This window comes from Artemia franciscana, chromosome 5, assembly GCF_032884065.1.
Source record: "Artemia franciscana chromosome 5, ASM3288406v1, whole genome shotgun sequence".
NCBI classification, from domain to species: domain Eukaryota; kingdom Metazoa; phylum Arthropoda; class Branchiopoda; order Anostraca; family Artemiidae; genus Artemia; species Artemia franciscana.
In genome coordinates, this window is record NC_088867.1 from 37,761,158 (window position 1) to 37,784,558 (window position 23,401).

At 33.1% G+C, this 23,401-nt stretch overlaps 1 protein-coding gene and 1 long non-coding RNA gene across 2 annotated transcripts in view; one reads left to right on the plus strand and one right to left on the minus strand.

Annotated features, from left to right (window-relative positions):
* The window catches only part of LOC136027372 (alpha-tocopherol transfer protein-like), a 56,711-nt gene that overhangs the window by 2,578 nt on the left and 30,732 nt on the right, over positions 1–23,401 (minus strand). The window contains exon 7 of the mRNA XM_065704558.1: positions 7,451–7,553. Coding sequence (XP_065560630.1) covers positions 7,451–7,553 — 103 coding nt within the window. The remainder of the gene's footprint in view (positions 1–7,450; positions 7,554–23,401) is intronic.
* LOC136027373 (uncharacterized) lies at positions 1,872–18,947 on the plus strand. Its single transcript, XR_010617586.1, has 3 exons — positions 1,872–2,406; positions 5,917–6,023; positions 18,202–18,947. It is a non-coding gene; the product is annotated as an uncharacterized LOC136027373 (long non-coding RNA).

The following is a 23,401-nucleotide window of genomic DNA, read 5'->3' on the forward strand; positions in this document are numbered from 1 at the left end:
GATTAGAGCACTCAGATTTTCTGCATAATTTTCTGCACAGTTTTTTTCAAAAATTGTGAATTTTCAAGTTACAAAATTGAATAATTTTCTGCACAAAATTCAGCTTGCTCTAAGAAACGCACTTGAGCTATATTTATTTGTATTTCTCTACTTTTCTCTATACTTCCTAATAATTTATTTAACTTTATAGGATCTATTTACAGAAATGAATATTTTTATTGAATAATTTTTGAGAGTTCTTTTTTGTAAAAGCCACCAATAATGAGTTCACCAGTTTTATCAGACAGTTCAAACGTCATAGGGGTTGTATGTTCCACTAAAGCTATTTCAAACAATTCAGTTGTGTAATTTGGTAGATAAACTTTAACAAAAACACCCTTACTTTTATTGATTCTAACCAAATCACCAACATTGAGTTGGTTTATGGATGCTTTTTGAACTTCGACTTCAGGTAATAAATAAGTGCAGACCTTGTTTTCATTTCTTTTTTTACTCACTTCTATTGGTTTCATTTTGATGGATCTATTATAAGAATTGTTATGAATGTCAACGAAAGAGAGTAATACGTCTATCAGAGTTTTTATTTGTTATGAGTAAATTTCCATAATTTGTGTGTGTTTGTTCTATTAAACCGTCGAGTAATTTGAGATTTCAATTCAATTTCAAGATGAGAACGAACTAATTTCGTGACTCTTAAAAATACTTGGACATTTTTCATAACAAATTCTTTACCTTTGCATGTTTGTATTTTTTTAGGTTTTGTATTTTAATAATAAATCCTTACCCGTTTGATCCTTTAAATGAAAATTATGAATCTGAACGCCTCTTCTTTTAAATGTATGATAATATGGATGGTGTAGAGAATAACTATATTGGTTTTGTAATACTTCTTTGATTTTAGTTTTTGATACAGTAAAACCATCTTCTTTTTATTTTCTATATAAATCATCAATCCCTCAAAGGTTTGAATAATAGGGCTCTAAAATTTTGTTTCTACGCTACTCTTATCTGTACAAATATCACATCCTTTTATCCAGGTTTTTTCTCCATTGCTTCCTTTTTTAAAAACAATCTGTTTTTTAACCAAAAAATGTACAAATACCATTAATCAACGGCAATTTATTTATTTTTGAAACCTATTTGAGTTAAAGAATTGGCTCTAGTAACCTTTTTACATCACATACAATCGATCTCCATTTATTACGGATTAAAATTATTAAACAAATTTAAATTATCAAACATATTAATAAGCACTAACAGATATCTAAGTTCTCGAGAGAGTCTCAAAATTAGTAAATAGCAAGGAATAATTTCCCCAGCCGTTATTCGTCTTTCGCATCAAATCACCCGATCCAAGTAAAAAAGGGGGGGTAGTTATTTCTTTATTTGATAGAGTGTTGAATTTAGCTTCACCAGAATACATAATTAGTGAATTAATTTTTATTAAGGATATTCTAGCAGCAAATGGGTATCCCGGAAATATGATTTCTCAAAAGGAAAAAAAGCTACTGGAACCTATAATATTAGAAAAAATGGGTCAACTCAAAAACAAATTACATAACTTTGCCTTATATCCCAATGTTGTCACAGAAATTAAGGAGAGAATTTAAAAAAAACATAATATAAAAACAGCTTTTAAATCAGGACAAAATATAAGCTCATAGCTAAATAATGGAAAAGATAAAGTTCCAAGAAATATACAAAAGGGGGTATACAAAATTCCATACTCTTGTGGTAAATTTTATGTAGGTAGAACACAGCAGAATTTACAATATAGGCTACAACAACACAAAAATGTGATAGATTGCTCGCTAAGACAGAATACAAAACCTGAAACATTTGAATCTGCTATAGCGGAACACGTGTATAATTTTCTTCATCACAATATTTTATTTGATCAGACAAAAATGGTTGATAAATTTCTAGGACTTTTACAAAGTTTCAGAGAAATTATAGAAATAAAAAAGATTATCTATGGGGGTATTAGTATTAATAGAGATGAAGGGGATTTTAAGACAAATTCAATTTATAATAGTTTAATTAAAGACCAGTCAAAAACTTCAACGAGTACTGATTTGCATAATTGTCCCGAAACAAGTAATAGCCTTGCGAACGAAAGTCAAAGCAAGGTCAATGCTGTAAGAAGTCAACGGACTGCAGCTAAAATAGCAAATGAAAAAATCCATTCAATTTATAATTCATAACTTTGTTTCATTAACCTGTAAGATTTCGATTTGATTCTGGGTTGGGTGACCTGCTTTTATTCTGTTGCGAGTATTTATAATTTTCATTTTTAAAAGATTCCCATTTATACAGCAATGTGGCAGAGGAAAGTTTCATTATATACAGTTGCTTTAGTTTTATTCTAAAGTTATTACCGTCAGTGCAGGAGTTTTGTTTTATAATGTGAGTTGTTTTTATTTATTTTATTGTTTATATTATAATTTTATAAATTTTTTTTCTTTTGAGAAAGCCTCCCGGACGTGGGGCCTAAATATTCGGAGTATTTTTATTTATTTTTTTAGTTAAAGTGTAATTTTCATATTTTATTTTTTGTTCACTGCTTTGTCGAAATTAAACCCGTTTCCTCTTTGCTCAATTTTAAGTTTAAATAATAGTAAAACAAAACCACTACTCTTCTTTTCAGCACCAGGACTATCAAGGGAAGCTTTTCTTACACGCTCTAAAACTGAAATTCCATTATTTTCTAACGAAGATATATATACCTTTATTGAAAGATGGATAAGAGCAGATTTATCTCAGTGTATGAAAAGATATACTAAAGCAAATAATAAATCAATGAAAAAATTTAATCAAACCTTCAAATTATTTATTGTATTTAGATGCTAATAATTTATATGGTTGGACAACGTAAAAAAAATTTACCCGAAAAAGACTATCTTTATTGATATACCATACCAATATAAGAAAATGACATCTCAGACTATCACCAACAATAAAAAGGTTACGTTCAATTAGAAATGAATAAGGATAACGTTGGAGCCCTTTCCAAAGTTTATTTAGAATATCCAAGCGAGTTACACAATTTACATAAAGATTTACCTCTAGCTCCTGAAAATTTTCAATATAAATTAGGTGCAACTTTAAATAATAAAATAAATTATGTTTTGCATTATAAGAAGTTAAAATTTTATTTCAAACATGGCTTGGTAGTGAAAAACGTACATAGAATACTAGCATTCACTGAGTAGCAGTTACCCCTAATTAAAAGAAAATATCAATCATAATACTAAATTATGACATTAGGGAACGAATGATTTTATTGAAGGATTTTTTAACTTATGAATAATGCTTGTTTTGGGATAACCGTGAGAAATGAACAAAAAAAATAACTAAAAACATAACTTAAAATCGTAAATAATCTTTAGCGAGAATTTCTCGGTAGCCAGAATGGCCAAGTCAAAAATAAATCTAGATAAACTTATCTAAATTGGATTTGCTGTGTTAGAGTTATCCATGTTTCTGATGTATGGATTTCATTATGAAACCATTATACATGAAACCAAGATATAGTGAAAACACTTAATTATGTTATATGGATACGGATAGCTTTATTTATAATTTTAGATAAGAGAACTTTTATGAAGACACTAAGGCTGACCTCCAAGAAAAATTCAGTACTTCCGATTATAAAAATGATAACCCTTATAACTTCCCTGAATTCAATAAAAAAGGAGTAGATACAATGAAGGATGAATCATCTAAAAAAATAATGTCTGATTTTGTATGTTTAAGATCAAAAGTATGTACTTATTTAAATGAGCGTGAGGATGAAACCACAGCAAAGAAATAATCAAAACGTATCAAAAATAATAGCGCTAAAGATAAAATAACATTACAGAACTATAAAGATTTATTATTTGGAAAAGGAAAAGGCTTATAAGAAACTTAGTATACTTTAAGAGCAAACAAACATAGAATGTTCTTAGGAAAACAAAATAAAAAAGCCCTAGACCATAGTGACACGAGCAGAAAGGTTTCGAAACACATAGTAGGCATGGTACCCTGGGGATTTAGTCTCTTGAAGCTATAATCCATAAAGTTCAGCTATTAGTTATAATCCATGAAGTTCAGGTATAAGCTTCAAGGCTATAGGATATAAGCCTCAAAGCTAAAGCTATGAGCTTAAAGCTTTAAAGCTATAGGCTCCAAAGCTATAAGCTTCACTGCTAAAGCTTCAAAGCTATAAGCTTCAAAGTTTGAAGTTTACTTACAATTTTTTTTTAACTAGTAAATGGATGGAAAGGCACCTATTAAAGTACATAAATGTGGAAAAATAAAGATCGTTTAAAAATCAACATTTTCTAGCACCTCAACGGTCGTTTCGACTATTGATTTGTGGAAACTCTGGATGTGGTAAAACCAATTTGCTCTTGAACTTGAGTTATGATTACTTACACTTTCAAAAAATTTATAAAAATTTATGAGAAGATAAATATAAAGATTTAATGATAAATATGAATGTCTTGGAAGAAAAAACTGACATCAATCTTTTGGTTGCGAGTAATAATAAAAGCGATAGCATTGATGTAGATAACCTAGCTTTGTCTGCTTTTGCTATATTACCCCTTCCTTCTTTAAGTCTTGAAGAAATTCTGGTTCCAAATGTCAAAATTTAGTTATCTTTAACGATTTTACAACAGAAAGAGATCAGATAGAAATTGAAGATTTATCTGAAAGTGATAAATGAAATTGAATATGAAGTGATAGAAATTGAAGATAATCTGTATTTTTCAGAGCTTTTTGATGCGCCTGAAATTTTACCATTAAACTGTAACATTTCTGTATTTTCAAGTGCTGTAATCCAAAAGAAATTAATAGAACCAGACTACTACTTTAATGAAGGAACAAAGAATCATTGATTCTTACTAATTGAGTTGAAAACAAATGATGGATCTCTAGTAAAGAAAGAATTTGTATTTTCGCTCAATCAAAATTTGCGTATGCTAAATGAAGAAGTTCAGGAGGTAAATATCAGAGGTATACAAGTAACAAAAGCAGATTACTGGATTATTATTGCAGTCTTCATTTAGAATTGAAATGATTAAGTAATTTAGATGATCCGAAATTAGAGGAAGATGCTATGAATTTACAAAATGTGTAGGTTCTATGAATTCCGTGCAGGTTCAAGCTCATACAGATAACTCAATAAATACAACTAGTGATAAATAGAATTAAAAAATATTTAATATCTTGCATAATTTGCAGAATCATAAGTTCCATTACACTCTATAGAACAATAAGGTTAAAATACAACTGACACACAATAGACAGTATGCAAGTCTAAAAAAGAGACAAGTTAAAACAATAAGATATTTGCTTACGCTCGCTTCCTATGTAAAAAAAAGGAAAAAAAGAAAAGATTATTTTCTACACTAGAAACATCAGGGAATAAATCCATCCTGTTGAGTAGTAGGAAGGCCATTCTCGCTCAAATAAATGTTAAATTTGAAATCAAGATGCAATTCTGACTATAGAGGTAAAATTAAACTTCACCCCCTCCCCTAATGTTCAAATATATACCATGAATTGGTATATAGCAGTGGAGTTCAGTGAATTTGCGCCAAAAGCGATTATTATTTTCGGAAAGAGCATAAGAAACGGCATACAGTGGTATGTTCACTTTATTCATAGGTCAATAATATGAACTGCTCAATATTTACCCATTTTTCATTGTCATTTTCAATTGGCTTAAATATTTTTGCCCTTGATTTATTTCTGAAAGTGTCATTCACCTAACTCAACTGCTTTCTAAGGTAGCAAGAAGTGTCTAAACAACAACTTTATGCACCCCCTATTTTCCTAATGTACCCTTTTATGTCATTTTGATAGTATAGGTCCCTTCCAAAGAAAATTCTTGGACCCGTTGCTGGTAATATAAGATTTTTATTTCAGAAAAAATTGGCTATGAGCAGCAAAGATGGGTCATTCGCGCTTTAAAATGGTTCATAGGCCTAAAGTCTCTGAAGAAATTTATCGGTTTGAGAGTAGACTTTAAAAAGGTTTGTTTTGATTGTTGCTTCTCCATCACCTTAGTGTATGTTGTAAATTCATTTTTCCATTTCGAAGAAGAATACTTGAGCCCAACAGCTTTTACTTCCTTCTATAGAATTTGATGTTGAAACTTCTACGTTTGCACTTGTTACTTTGATCTACTTCTTCGTAAGTGGTTGAAAATACCAGAAAGATGCATGGACGACGGCCCAGGCAGATATAACATAGATTATACCGGCTAGCTGTTGTATCTTTTACGCTTAAATAATTTAATTTGAATTTTTCATTTCGTTTAATACTTTTTCTATCATCATTTCATAAGAGAGTGCAAAGAGCAAATAATGGGCAAAAAGAGTGCAAATCCGGTCCGTGGAGGGAAATAGGGCAATGAAAAAAAGGTCTATTTCACACGAAAAGTGTACAAGTTGGGGACCATGGTCAAAAATGGATATCTCAGTAGATATTTTGCGAAATGGAAGAAAGTGGAGTGGATTCTCAATTTATGAATGTTTTTAAGAATCTTCCAGAAAAATACAATGTAGAGGGTGTGGGGGACAACAACAGTGTTGCACAGCGTTACCAGATAACGGCAATTAGAACAAAGTTTGGCCGTGACTGTGGAAGCTTCTGAAGCTGTTATGTGGTGTTTGATATGTTCTACTAAGAGACTATGCCTCAATGCTTTGTTGGTGACTTTGAGCTCCCAAATAAAATTTGCACTAATCTCAAAGTTGAAAGCCTGCAATAATATGTTGACAATGAAAAGAGAAATCGTTAAACAGTTTGAAGTTTATTATTGATTAATTGACCTTGAATCTAGTTTTCTCCTTTTTTATAGTTACACCAATGCTTACCAGCCTCTTTTGACCCTAATCTAGTAAAAAAAAATTAAAATTTTTATGGATCTACATTCTACATAGTTTACTATTAATTTTTAGACCAACCCCCTTTGAATGACTGGAAAGAAGTTTTTCTAAGTCACAGTCTTAGTTTCCACGAATCTTGAACATCCTTAAAAATATTTTTACTGCACGTTCATATAAGGTGGAGATCCGGAAAAGAAACTAATCAAGATTAGAAATTAAAATTCCCAAATTTCAACAACACATAAATAATAACTTAAAATGATAAGATTAAGCCTATTATTTAGGCTTATTTAGAGCCGGTGCTCGCAAAATGGTTACAAAATGAACACATCATTGCACCATCAACTCATGGTCTAAACCCTCTGACATTTTTTTCAAAGGATTCTGCCTTTATTTAGGTCTGTACCTGCATTATTCCGTCAAGCTATCTTCTCATACACCAGCAGACCATTCTATCCCTTCAATGTTATTACAAGCAAGATTTTACACATTTAAAAAGTAGCAAGCTTTGCATTACTCGATGGCTAAAAACATTTAATTTTTTCATGATCAAAATAGTAAATACTTACTAGTTAGCTGTTGAATTGTTGGCCCATCCCCACCCAACTCTTTTGGCAACATGTACTTCGGAACTTCTTTGTGAAGAGACTCGAGATCTTGATGAAATACAATCTGCAGGAAAGCAATTAAAAAAACTATTAATAGAACAAACGAGACCAAAGAAGTCGAGGTAAGAGTTTGTTTTCTTCGTAGGATTTCAATTTATCCTAGAAGTTGAGGCGTTTTGGACCTGTGGTACAAGACATAGGCCAAAGATGAAAATAAGGCGGTTGAAAAAATAAAATTTGGAGATGGATCTATAATTTTGTCAACTATTCAAATGTTGTCATTTTTCAAATCATTCCATTTCAAATGTTGTCAGGGGTATTTAAAAGGATTTTAAATGATTTGTTGTAATCTTTTGAGAGGTTTTGTTCACTTTCATAATTTTTTTCCTTAAGAACTAAGAAAAGTGAGTGTGAATTTTATTCTTTTAAATAGTTGGAAAATTGGAACTTAAAAACCCTGTCTACTTGTTAAGTACAGTGCTGTTTAAGATACTGTAAAAATCATATTTTTATTTGGGTGAATTTAGGGTTTTAATAAATAAAATTGGAGAAGGGGAATTTAAGGTAGACAGAAATATTTTGAAGCAAATTTAGGTGTTATGTAACTGCAGTTATTAATTTTGTAACATAATAATGTTACCACTACTGAGAGGAGAGGCGGTGGGATGAAAAAAAAATCTAGACAGTGAAAAAATTTCTCCAGTCGATCTTTCACCAGTAGCTATAATTTCAAATTTTAAATGGTAAGGATATAAAAGAGATAAGAATACCTAAATTAGTTGTTTATAACATAATTAAGTCCTGGAATTTAAAAACACACTGTGAAACTTTCAGTTTTTTTCTCTTAGCATCAGTAAACAAAAGTAATCAAAAAGTAATCAAAAGTAAACAAAAGCATCTGTAAACAAAAGTAAGGGTATGAAAATGTGATATAAGCTCTTTGCTTTAGGACATAAAATATACAGGAATTAGGAAAATGTACCTATTAATAACAATTGAATACTCGAAATCGGTAAAAATCAAGCAATAAAAAGGTTTTTTTTAAAACATAATTAAAAGCTTTTGCATGGCAGTACTTGGAATTCTGAAGCATGACCACTTAAGGAAACAAAAATTGGAAGTAATACCAGATACCATTTTGTCAAAGTTAACTCTTCCCTTTTTTCTTAACTTCTTTTTTTTTGCTAACCGTAGTAAGGAGCGACCCGGCTCAATCGTAACCAAAACTCTAAAAAAACAGAAATTTTATAATAAAAGTTACATCAAAATAATTGCATTTTAATGCTGATTTTAAATATATAAGTTTCATTAAGTTTAGACTAACCCATCAAGAGTTACGAGCCTCAGAAAATTTGCCTTATTTTAGAAAATAGGGGGAAACACCCCTTAAAGTCAAAGAATCTTAACGAATCGCACCATAAGAATCACCGTATCAGAGAACACTGCAGTAGAAGTTTCAAGCTTCTATCTACAAAAATGTGGAATTTTGCATTTTTTGCCACAAGATAGATCACGGATGCGTGTTTATTTGTTTGTTTTTTTGTTGTTTTTTCCCCAGGGGTAATCGTATCGACCCAGTGGTCCAAGAATGTCGTGAGAGGGCTCATTTTAACTGAAATTAAACGTTCTAGTGCCTTTTCAAGTGACCCAGAAAATTGGAGGGCACCTAGGCCCCCTCCCACGCTCATTTTTTCCCAAAGTCACTGGATCAAAATTCTGAGATAGCCATTTTATTCAGCATAGTCGAAAAACCTAATAACTATGTCTTTGGAGACGACTTACTCCCCCACAGTCCCCGTGGGAGGGGCTGCAAGTTACAAACCTTAATCAGTGTTTACATATAGTAATTGATATTAGGAAGTGTACAGACGTTTTCAGGGGGACTTTTTCGCGTTAGGGTGGGAGTGAGTCGGAGGAGGGGATTACGTGGGAGGATCTTTCCGTGTAGGAGTTTACCATGAGGGAAGAACATTTCCATGAAGAGAGCGCAGGATTTTCTAGCATTTTTTTAAAGAACAACGAAAAAATAAATATGAAAAAGTTTTCAACTGAAAGTAAGGAACAGCATTAAAACTTAAAACGAACAGAAATTATTACGCATATGAGGGGTTCACCTACTCCTAATACCTCACTCTTTACGCTAAAGTGATTTATTAACTTCAACTATTTATTCTACGGCCTTTGTGGTTCAGGGGGTCATTCTTAAGGAATTGGGACAAGATTTAAGCTTTGGTGTAAAAGGCGAGGTATTGACGAGGGGGGAACCCTTTCATATACTTGATAACAACATACGAATATAGAAGTTCATTACGTAAGTTAATTCGTAAGTTACGTATATTTTTACTAATAAAAAGGTTCGTAAAAAATTAAAAGTTTAAGTTACCTTTTAAATAACCAGAAAATTGGAGGATAACTAGGCCTACTCCCTCGCTCCTTTTTCCTCAGAATTGTCTGATCAGAACTATGAGAAAGCCATTTATTCATAAAAATAAATTAATATACAAATTTCATTTTAATTATTCATGTGCGGAGAGCGAAAATCAAAACATGCATTAATTCAAAAACGTTCAGAAATTAAATTAAAAAAAAAAAATAAGTTTTTTTTAACTGAAAGTAAGGAGCGATATTAAAACTTAAAACGAACAGAAATTACTCCGTATATGAAAGGGGATGTTCCCTTCTCAACGCCCCGCCTTTACGCTAAAGTTTTTTACTGTTTTAAAAAGTAGAGTTGAGAGAAAGAGTCAAACTTTAGCGTAAAGAGCAAGGCGTTGAGGAGGGAACATCCCCTTTCGTATACGGAGTAATTTCTGTTCGTTTTGAGTTTTAATATCGCTCCTTAATTTCAGTTTAAAAAAAATGTTTTATTTAATTTATTAGCGTTGACACAATAAACCGTTATGTGTCCTTTCATTTTGGTTTCCTCAAGCCACATTATGTGGAATGGATGTTTTTAATAATATGGCTCCTTGATCCAAATTTGAAGATATAGTCTCTTTTTAAGAGCTGAATCCAATCAGAGGGCAAATTAATTGCCAAACTTCCCGCAGTTTTGGCTAACTTGCGATAAAATTCAAAAATAACTAATTTAGTTAAAACAGCTGAAAGGCTAAACTAATCCACCAAAATGGTTGACATCATCTGTGCAGCCTCAACAGCAGTTACCAATGTTACTGCAAATAGCATATTAGAACAAAGACATCGTTCATGTGTTTTAATAAAAAATGAAAATCTTATATTATTGTTGAAATTAGAATATTGCATGAATTAAAGCTCATTCTTGGGTCAGATATCTTTTCTAGTTAAACCTGATCCACGTACCCTTCTACTGCCCTTCCCTGACCCAAAAGATTTTCTATGATGATGTTGCTCTGATCAAAAACATTAAAATGTGTTTAACAAAAAAAATATATATAAATGGAATAGCTTTTCTTTTTATTATTAATAAAAAAAACGATCTAATATTTTTGACGTATTGAGAACGAGGTTAGAAAGAAATAGTTTATTAAATCTTATTTTGTCAATTGTTTTTTTCAATTTTTATTTATGTCAAATCGACATCATCGTTAATCAAAATTTTCCTTCGTTTCTAAGTTTAATTTTCAGTTAATTTATGCTCGTTTCCTATGTAATATAAACGATTTTTTGATAAGTTAAAGTTTTAATTCGCTTTTTATATATTGTGGAAGAAATATGTTTGTAGCTTTAATCTTAACCGTGCTTTAGGAATCTTTTTCTAAAGTGTAACTATCTGTGCTAATGATGAGTGTCAAACAGTTCGTGGTAACGAACGACCTGTAGTAAGGAAGTACCCTGTAGTACCCGGCTCAATAGTAACCAAAACCCTAAAAAATGAATTTTGATGCCAATAGTTACATCAAAAGAATCGCATTTTAATGCTGATTTGAAATATATAAGTTTCATCAAGATTGGTTTTACCCATCAAAAGTTACGAGCCTGAGAAAATTTGCCTCATTTTAGAAAATAGGGGAAAACACACCCTAAAAGTCATATGATCTTAACGAAAATCACACCATCACATTCAGCGTATCAGAGAACCCTATTGTAAAAGTTTTAAGCTCCTATCTACAAAAATGTGGAATTTCACATTTTTTGCCAGAAGACAAATCACGAATGCGTGTTTATTTGTTTTTTGTTTTTTTTTCCAGGTCTGATCGTATCGACTCAGTGGTCCTAGAATGTCGCGAAAGGGCTCATTCTAACGGAATGCCCTAGTTCTAGTGCCCTTTTTAAGTGACCAAAAAAATCGGAGGGCACCTAGGCCCCCTCCCATGCTCATTTTTTCCCCAAAGTAACCGGATCAAAATTCTGAGATAGCCATTTTATTCACCATAGTCAAAAACCTAATAACTATGTCTTTTGGGGACGACTTATTCCCCCGCAGTCACCGTGGGAGGGGCTGCAAGTTACAAACTTTGACCTGTATTTACATATAGTTATGGTTACTGGGAAGTGTACAGACGTTTTCTGGGGGAATTTTTTGGTTTTGGGGGGAGAGGTTTAAGGGGAGGGGTTATATGGGAGGATCTTTCTATGGAGGAACTTCTCATGAGGGAAGAGACTTTCAATGGAGGGGGCACAGGATTTTGTAGCATTATTTAAAAAAACAATGAAACAATAAATATGAAAAGTGTTTTCTACTGAAAGTAAGGAGCAGCATTAAAACTGAAAACGAAAAGACATTATAACGCATATGAGGGGTTTACCTTCTCGTAATACCTCGCTCTTAACGCTAAAGTATTTTTAGTAATTACAACTAATTATTCTACGGCCTTTGTGATTCAGGGGTCATTCTTAAGGAATTGGGACAACATTTAAGCTTTAGTGTAAAGAGCGAGGTATCGACGAGGGGTGAATCCCCTCATATACGCAATAAAAACATACGAATACAGAAGTTCGCTACGTAAGTTAATTCGTAAGTTATGTATATTTTTTACTTATGAAAACGTTCGTAAAAAATTTAAAGTTATAGTTGCCTTTTTAAGTAATCAAAAATTTGGAGGGCAACTGGGCCTCCCCCCTCGCTCCTTTTTTCTCAAAATCTTTCGATTAAACCTATGAGAAAGCCATTTAGCCAAAAAAAAATTAATATGCAAATTTCGTTTTAATTATTTATGTGCGGAGAGCCAAGATCAAAACATGCATTGATTCAAAAACGTCCTGAAATTAAACAAAAAAAAAAGTTTTTTTAAATGAAAGTAAGGAGCGACATTAAAACTCAAAACGAATAGAAATTACTTCGTATATGAAAGGGGCTTTTCCTCCTCAACGCCCCGCTCTTTACGCTAAAGTTTTTTACTGTTTTAAAAAGTAGAGTTAAGAGAAAGAGTCAAACTTTAGCGTAAAGAGCGGGGCGTTGAGGAGGAAAAGCCTCTTTCATATACGAAGTAATTTCTGTTCGTTTTAAGTTTTAATGTCGCTCCTTACTTTCATTTAAAATTTTTTATTTTTTTTTTGTTTAATCAAAAATAAAAGCCAATAATATGTAACATTATCCGTAAACGTTTTCAGTCCTTTTTTGTGAAATACAGTTTGAGTGCCATCTAGATTCATTTTTTCTGTGTCAATTGGTATATTGAATAAGTGTTTAGTCCATTATTCCCAAAGCTAGAGATTTTGACCAGGGAACGTACCCAGTTTCATTTCAGCCAGTTGTAATGCAGCGTAAACGTGTTTAGTCCATATAAACTGAGCCCCCTCTAAAGACTGAGCAGAGATTATGAGCCAGATTGGACCAGAATACTAGAACCTTAATGGATGAGGTTCAGAATATGAATAAGAATATCAATCTTTCTTTGATATTGATGAAGAAATACTGGCAGAAAAGATTCAGGATTCTGTGTCCGTTGAAGCGTCTTAAGGAACAGAGCTCGAGAAGTAACCAATTTATAGTACTCGCCCTGACGAAAGAATCGAGAAACCAAAGAGAAAAGGAAGAAGCAAATGGTTTGCAAGAAGTGTTTTATGACGACATTTTGCTTGGGAAGAGGAGAATTGGAAGCTATAAAATCTAAGAGCTCAGCAAAGAATTCTTGTGGCATATGCAAAAATTTTTTATTCAAGAACAATCTACCATCACTGATGAAGCAACACATGTTGCTTCATCAGAAGCAACACAAGACTCCACTTTCATTAAAGCATACCATTGAAAAAGGGAAGATGTTTGCATCAGCAAAATCTGGTGAAGGAAAACAGTAGGTCCGGTGCTTTAGCCTACTTACAAACACCAGATCTTAAAACGAAACTTGTTTTATATAAGCGGTAGCTAAGGACCTACCATTTCCCAGTTCATGTTATCTCTCATAAGGAAATACGGACCTTTGGCATGAAGCAATGGGGGACAAAGGGGCCATTGAGGTGGCCTCATACTTATTCACCAGCCTCTGTAATTTTGATGAGTTTTTGGAAGGTGTGACACTTTATTCTGACACCTATAGCTCACAAAACAGAAATATGTTTGTGTCAAATATGGTTTCGCACTATACACCTCACTCATCTGGTAGCAACCTGTCACATCTCGATTAGATATCCCTAGAGCCAGGTCTAACCCACTTAGAGTGTGCCACTGACCTTGCCCGAATAGACCAGGCAAAGAAAAATTTTGATATCCTTGTCACAATCCCAAGAGTTTGAGTCAACGTTGTGCAGTGTTTAAGAGGTAAAATACAAGTGGCTGCAGATGATCAAAAAAGAAAGAAGAACTACTTGACTGAGCCAAATTTTAAACAGATGTGCACCAAATCTGGCGTTGATACAAAAAAAATTAATTTATTGTAGCTGGACGTACCTACGTTGGATGCGGTATGAGAAAACATTTGGAAATCTGAAGTTTAATACAAACTTGGAAAATGAAGAGCTCTTTCGATTAGAATAGTTGCGAAAATTTTTAAAACAATAACCAAAATGCTAAAACCCAAATATGGAAATGGGAAATCAATCAGAAAATCGAAAATAAGTCTTAATCATCCTTTTTATAAGAACATCATGTACAACACTTCACTAGTAGACCTTATGACCGAGGAATCAGAGCCCCTTGAAGAGTAATGAGCTTGATACTTCGTGTTCTTATACTTTCTGGCTGTATATATGTTTTTTGTTTTTTTTTATTCCACCAAAATGATCAGACCAAAAATGAACACAATATATTTCTGGCTTTTACTACCCCAGAATCAAAATTTGTTTCTGGCTCTTGTCAAGAGTTTACTGTTGTTTATCAAAAGGATACAAATAGGTGGACTAAACATGTTAGTGCGACCATTTTTTTTTTCTGGCAAAATCGTATTATGCTTAAAAGTGTTCGCTCCATTTCCTAAAAAATTATAAGCAATAAAGGGCGCCAGCACAAAAATCTCCAGGGGGGAGACACCAAAACAGCAGGGGTAGCTGGGTGACAGGGAATATTTTCAGGATGTTATTTGGTAGGAATAAATTTATATTTCAATACTTTTAGGAAAAAAGTCTCTAATAAAAAGAGCAATTAAATTGCATGCAAGATGAAATAAACACAGGAAATTTTAAACGATAAGGATTCCTGGCAAAGGGATCAATTTGTTCAATCAATAATATCTTTAATTATTAGGTATTTAATATTAAAAGAAAATTAAACTCAAACCAAATTACAGACAGATTTATTGCTTCCGTAGATTATAACAGACGTAGACTTGTTTTTATGCAATTTCCTACGTCTAAGAATAGTTTAAAGAAGGAATAGATGTTCAAAAATCATCCTACCGGCATAGATACCACGTTTTGATTTTATAACGGCCAGCTAAAATGTACCTCTTTCGTAACAGGACAGTTCCCCCTCCCCTCAAACTTAAATCCCTTATATATTCGGGCATTAAAAAACGAGAATAGCAAAAGAAAAATTAAATTTGAACTTAACTATCCAGCTCTCAAACTGACCCTCTTTCTTTTTATTGTCCTATTCAACTAAATAAAACGAACAGACTAAAAAAATTTTCGCCGCAAGAGAGTTTTATCCAATAGTGTGTGGTAAAAAGAAATAGAAGTAAAAAGTGACTTGGCCAATATTCACCAAAACTAAAAATGGAATTGTCATGACAGTTGCTACACTGGCAGTATCGATTTTTTATACTGATTCTAAATATATAAAATTCTTTCAGTTTATTGTTTCCCATAAAAAACCAAAAACATGAAAAAATTTGCCTGGTTTTTGAAAGCTAGGGAACCACCCCCAAAAATACAAGCGATCTTATTGAAAATACTCAAGATCAAGGAAAATATTATAGGAAAATACCTTTAATTCAACATCATATCAAGGAACCCTACCGTAGACGTTATAGGTAGGCTTCAGATATATGTTGAAATAGGTAAGGGGGAGTAGAAATTGATTAAAATGTTTCGATACATAGCTAAAATGTTACATTCCCATATCTACCAACACAGAGATGGAAAAGGCAAGCCAAACCGTCATCAATCCGCCAGGAAATTTCTTTGGGGTTGTAAATGCTGCTAGGAACTTAGTTTTCAGCAATTTTAAATGGTGACATTTTTCTTTTTCTATTTGTATGAAGTACTTCAATGTATTTTAACAAATGTGTTTAATTTATTTATCGATAAGAAAATACTATTGTAGAGGCTATGTATAAGAGAGGCTATCAATTATGTATAAGATCATAAGTCTCACATAATTTCCATCCATGCAAAGAATAATACTCCTTTTCATCCAACCGAAATTCATTAGTAGTAATATTATCAAGGACTTTTTACCAAAATTGCTATTCATCACAGATTTTTCTAAGTAAATCAAAATTTTATCCAAAATTGAAATGGCGAATTTAAATGTAGGACGGTACTAATCAATGTACAATTATTTAAAGCAATTAATCAGGGATTTAACAGGCCGGCGCCTCAAATTACATCTTGGTTAGGCCTGGGTATGACTTGGAAAACAATCAGAAATTAAACAAAAAAGAAGCTTTAAAACTGAAAGCAAGCAACAGATTTGAAACCTATTTGAACAGATTATTCTCTATATGAAGGAGGTTGTCTCCTCCTTGGCTCCTTACTCTTTACTGTAAAGTTTGGCTTTTGTCCAAATTTCTTCAGAAAATTTGGAATAAAAAAAAAAAACATTTTCAAAGCACTAAAAAACTTTTGCTAATGAGCATGGTGTTAAGAAGGGGGCAGTCCCCCTTACATACAGAGCAATTTCAATTTGTTTGAAGTTTTAAACTTGCTCCTTACTTTCATTAAAACCTTTTCTATTTGTTTAATTATATTTCATGAAATTGTACAGTCTTTTAAATACAATTCTTTTGATAACGCAGAAAAATTATCAATATTTCAATGATTTGGATTTTGATGGGTAACCAAACAATTCCTGGTAATGAACTGTAAGTAAGAAGCGACACGGCTCAATAGTAACCGAAAATCTAAAAAAAAAGAATTTTGATACCAATAGATATATCAAAAGAATTGGCTTATTATGCTGATTCCAGATATACAAGTTTTATTAAGTTTAGTCTCACCCATCAAAAGCTATGAGCCTGAGAAAATTTATCTGATTTTCGAAAAAAGTGGAAAGGCCCCCTAGAAGACATAGAATTTAACGAAAATCATGCCATATTCAGGGTATCGAAGAACCCTACTGTGGAGTTGTCACGCTCATATCTCCATAAGTGTAGAATTTTATTTATTTTTTTTTTTGCCGAAAGAAAGATCATGGATGCGTGTTTATTTGTTGCCTATAGTGCCTAGAAAGTCAGGAGAAGACTCATTCGAACGAAAATGACAAGCTCTAGGCCCCCTCCTACACCACTCTTTTCCCAAAATCATACGATCAAAATTTTGATGTAGCTATTTTATTCATAATAACTATGTCTTTGGAGATAAAATAATCCCCCTACAGGGGGATTATATGAAATTTTTTTGAAATGTTGGAAATGTTTTTAAGCTATAAAAATTGCCCATTGTTTACGTATAGTATTCTTTATTGGGATATATATATATATATATATATATATATATATATATATATATATATATATATATATATATATATATATATATACATTTTTACGGGTTGGGAGGAGATGATGAATTTTTTACTGGGAGGACTTTTGCAAGAGGGACAGTTTTCTATGTAAAGGAACTTTTCAGGGGATATTTTACACTCGATGAGTTTGCCAGAATTCAGGTTCAGGTTCAATTTAATAATAAAACAAGTTACAAAATGTCCAGAACCCGGCTGAGAAGACAAATTCGTAATGCACGGGATGGAAAAAAAACTTCTTTAAATAAATACGTCATCCATATTTCACTACATGCAATTCAAATAAGTGTAATTAAACATATTCCCCCGTCAATTGCCCGGTCGACAGCACCACCCGTTGACGCGTCCAGCGAAATAAACATAAAAATCAATAAAAGATACCAAGAACCCTGGAGAATGCCTAGGTCCAGTATCATAAAAAACCATATAAAATCGGATCAAACTTAACATCCCAAAGGCGACCCCCCTCCAACCAACAACAATTCACTTATCACAAAAAATTATCAATAAATCAACAAAAATTTAAGTTTTTGTTTAGCTGTTTTTAATTGATTTTGAAGTATCCAATTTAGACGTATAAATATTCCAATACCGAATTACCGAGTTTCGAAGGGAAAAATTCGATCTTTCATTTTTATTATTCTTGGCTGATATAATTTATTGAAATTTCTAGTTTGAAGTCCGTGGTCAATACTTTTAAGTGAGAAAAGTTTCGAGGAACGGAAAAACGAGGGAAGCAAACCACGGTCATACTTCAGTTTGAAGAGGATAGATTCAACCGTCACAAAATGTCTTAAAGGAAGAATATTAAGGAAGCAATACAGAGAATCAGCTGACGACTTCGCTGGATATAATTTAGGGGAAGGCAAGTAGCTCTTAAGGACCCGTAAAGCTTTGTTCTGTTGTCTCTGAAGTGGCATAATATGAGAACTAAATGTGTTAAGGTAAACAAATGATGAAAACATTAAATGAGAATGAATAAGTGCATAATAAAGTCATCTCATTGCTTCAAAGTCTTTATTTTAAAATCACTTGATTCAATTAGTTGAAGCTCAAGAACTGCAGCGTTACAACGCGAGAAAACGACAAATTTCGTTTTATCAGCGTAAAGAGCTAGGTAATTTGACTCAAGCCACAATAGAAGATGGTTGAAAGCTTCTTCCAATGCAAGTTTCAAACAGCTCACATCTTTCCCTAAGACAGTACACGCAGTGTCATCCGCAAATTGCAAATTTAAACCAAATATTCTCATTGAATTATTCAGGTCGTTCACATAAATTAAGAAAAGTAGGGGACCAAGGATTGACCCTTGCGGGACACCAGCGGTATTAGATTGACGAGTTATTTCAGATGAAACATCACCTCCATCAACATACTGAGAACGGTCCTTAATATAAGATGCTATTAGGGATTTTGCTGGCCCTCTTATACCGTAACGATCCAACTTATGTATTAAATTATCATGAGATATTGAATCAAACGCTTTTTTAATGTCAAGAAAAATGGAAGCTGGAATTTCTCCACGGTCAAGAATATCATGGACATACTGTGTCTGTAATAGGACCGCATGATCGGTAGAGTGACATTTGCAAAATCCCGACTGAAGGTGATTTATCACATCAAAATGATCTAGATAACGTACTATTCTATTATACAGATAAAGTTCAATTATTTTGGAAAAAGCCGACAGGAGCGATATAGGCCTATAGTTTGATGGATTTGTTTTCTCTCCTCCTTTGTAAAGAGCCAGTATTCTTGAGTCTTTTAACGACGCAGGAAACGTCCCATTCTTAAATGCCAGGTTTATTATATGACATAAAATGTGCGAAATTTGGGGGAGTATTTCTTTCAACAGAAATGTCGATGATCAATCAATACCCTCAGAATGACCATTTTTCAAAAGAGTAACTACATTCTTTAATTCTTGTTCAGAAACCGGTGTTAAAAATATTGACTTATCATATGATGGCGGAAGGAAATTTCTAAAGTCATTTTTATTTTGACTACTTGACCCTGACGAGGCAGCAGATTCAGCAGTTTTTTCCCCTATTTTAGTAAATGCCGGTTTAGGGCATCTGCTATTTCCTTCTTATCATTAAGAGGTACTTGATTTTCAGGCATGCACATTTCATCTGGAAAACTTTGGTCCTTCCTTTTACTAAGGCATTCGTTAATTAGAAACCAAGTCTTTTTCGGAGAGAAACGAACTTTCTCAAACTCTCGTTCATAATAATTCCTTTTTTCCAAACAAAGAATTTTTGACAATTGACTTTTATACCTTTTAAATTTAGAAATATTTTCATCAGATGGACAGTTAAGTTGCCTCCTGAATAACTGATTTTTAAACTTTATAGATCGTAGCATGCCTTCGGTTATCCACGGCTTATTAGGAGATTGATAACGACCAAATCTTTTTCACCGGGCATGTTTCATCTATTATTTCCTTAAACTGCTTTAAAAATAAATCCATGACGTGGTTCACATCCTCAGATTCGAAAGGTCCATTATCATTCATAATACTTAATCTTTCTTTTAATAGTCGTAGCGTATTTTTATTGAGCAACCGTGACTTTTTGGAAAAAAAAAATTTATTCGATTTAAGCTCACTTTTTAATTCAGAAAACAACATGAAATGATCAGAATAGTCCACCAACACTATCCTTATTAGATTAGTCTCGAAATTCGTCATAATATTGTCAATCAGTGATGCCGACGTTGCACTCATTCATTTCTTTATCTGTTGTCTGATGTGAATCATAAATCAAATTGATGTTGAAGTCTCCCATCAAAATTACCCTTCTGTACTTGCATGATATTAGCTTCATGAGGATATTGAGTGATGACGAAAAAGAAGAGGGTGATACATGAGGGGGCTTATAACAAACGCAACAGGCAACATTCTCATTATGTATTTTCAATTGTAAAGTTAAAAATTCAACTTTCATTTCCTCATATAAGTCATCAAAATCTGTTATTTTTCGTGAATGAATATCATTACGTACATAACACCCGATTCCTCCTTTATTTTTGATACCCGTGATTTTTCAAAAAAAAATTATAACCCTGAATTTGGACTGAAGAAGACAGATTATCACTAAGAAATGTTTCACATACCCTAATCAACAAAATATTATGACTGGGAAGAAACGCCGATAGAAAATCCATTTTGCTCATAAGACCACGACAATTCCAGAATATTGACCGAAATGAACCCGGAGTAGCTATATGATCTATATCATTATTGTTAATATATTTATTTTGGGGGAGAGCCGCCACAGATTCGTCCATATTACCAAAGTCTTCTTTCACTAAATCATTCGCTAGAATTTGTTTAAGGTCAAGCGGATCCGCCTCTAGCCTATCAAGCCTATTCCCAACATTTGTAAATTTAGACATTGATTCTTAGTAGATAAATAATCGCTGGACGCGCCCCCAAGCGGGGCAGGCAAAACGGCAAAGAAAGGAAAATTAATAACTGAATGCAATATAATACAGTTGTACACTTAGGAACCTGATCTACATCTACAATAAAAAACAAAAAGAACAAAAGAGAAGACAACAAAAGACAAAAAAAAGGACCATGATTATTACGGCTAGGTCGTATTTGATTTTTAAGCAAACCATCACTTATCTCGACAAAACCCCATAAAAAAAAGAAAAGAAAAAAGAAGAACTTTCAACTGTTGTCACTTAAAAGGAATAATAGTGATTTTAAATAATCATTATAATCTTCACCGCAGTTCACTGATAACTGTTAAGCTTCATGATGGTCATCGTATTTTATCCACTTTTCAGAGTTCAGGTGACATTTCTAACCATAGATCCGCTCCCTTTTGTTTGATCCTGGAGGACTCACACTTTCCAGCTTCGCGCAGACCTTTAGTCTTAGCAAGGAGGCTGTTCCTGATATCGTTAAGTTTGGGAGGAAGATCAGACACAACGCGCGCTCCGGACCCTTTAAGCTTCCCCACATTACGCATAATTAATTGGACATCTTTGTCGTCGCTAAGGGAAAGAAAAACTGGCTTTAACGTCTCAGTTTTCGATGAGCCCCGCCTCGCCTAGTGGTAATGTTATTGCTTGTTTTAGACCCTAGTCTATAAAAATTGTCAATTGTAATAGGGCTAGAAATTCGCAAAATATCACTGATCCATGATTTCATGTTAGATTCCAGGGTTTGGTTACCCTTTTCGTTTCGTAGACCATGAATGACAAGGTTTTTTCTTCTGCTTTTTAAGTCAATTAACAATAGTTCTTTCGACAGTAATTCGCAGGAAGCTTTATGAGCATGCAGTTGGCTTTCGAGTTCACGAATCCTGTTGCCACGTTCTATTCCATCCGATTTTATGACTTCAATATCAGCTTTCAAACTCAAAAAACTTCAGTGACAATTCGTTTTGGCTTGCCATACAAGTTTTTTTTTAAAGAAAGTAAGGAGCAACATTAAAACTTAAAACGAACAAAAATTACTCCGTATATGAAAGGGGCTTTTCCTCCTCAACACCCCGCTCTTTACGCTAAAGTTTGACTCTTTCTCTAAACTCTATTTTTAAAAAAGTAAGAAACTTTAGCGTAAAGATCGGGGCGTTGAAGAAGAAAATCCCCTTTCATATACGGAGTAATTTCTGTTCGTTTTAAGTTTTTATGTTGCTCCTTACTTTCTTTAAAAAAAAGTTGTTTTTTTATTTAATTTCTGGCCGTTTTTGAATTAATGCATGTTTTGATCTTGGCTCTCCGCACATAAATAATTAAAAAGAAATTTGCATATTAATTAATTGCAATTAATCGGAAGATTTTGAGAAAAAAAGGAGCGAGGGAGGAGGCCTAGTTGCCCTCCAAGTTTTTGATCACTTAAAAAGCAATTAGAACTTTTAACTTTTACAAACGTTTTCATTGGTAAAAAAATAAGTAACTTACGAATTAAATTACGTAACGACCTTCTATATTCGTACGTTTTTATTGCGTATATGAGGGGGTTCAACCCTCGTCGATACCTCGCCCTTTACACTAAAACTTAGATTTTGTCCCAATTCCTTAAGAATGACCTCTGAATCACAAAGCCCGTAGAATAAATAGTTGAAATTACTAAAAAATACTTTAGTGCAAAGAGTGAGGTATAACAAGGAGGTAAACCCTCATATACGTAATAATTTTTGTTCGTTTTAAGTTTTAATGCTGCTCCTTACTTTCAGTAGAAAAAATGTTTCATATTTATTTTTTCATTGTTTTTTCAAATAATGCTAGAACATCCTGCGCCCCCATAATTGAAATTCTCCTCCCCCATGAAAAGTTTCTCCATGGAAATATCCTCCCACGTAACCCTCCCTCCTCAACTCTCCCCCTAAACCCAAAAAATCTCCCTGAAAACGTCTGTACACTTCCCAGTAACCATTACTAGATGTAAACACAGGTCAAAGTTTGTAACTTGCAGCCCCTCCCACTGGGACTGCGGGGGAGTAATTCGTCCCTAAAGACATAGTTATTAGGTTTCTCAACTATACTGAATAAAAAGGCTATCTCAGAATTTTGATCCGGTGACTTTTGGGAAAAAATGAGCGAGGGAGGGGGCCTAGGTGCCCTTCAATTTTTTTGGTCACTTAAAAAGGGCACTAGAATTTTTAATTTCCGTTAGAATGAGCCCTCTTGCGACATCTCACTCAGATTGCAACCACTCAGTCGATACGATCACCCCTGGGAAAAAAACAAACAAAAAAAAAACAAACAAATAAACACGGATCCGTGATCTGTCTTCTGGCAAAAAATGCGAAGTTCCACATTTTTGTAGATAGGAGCTTTAAACTTCTACATTAAGGTTCTCTGATACGCTGACCTGGTGGTGTGATTTTCGTTAAGATTGTATGACTTTTAGGGGG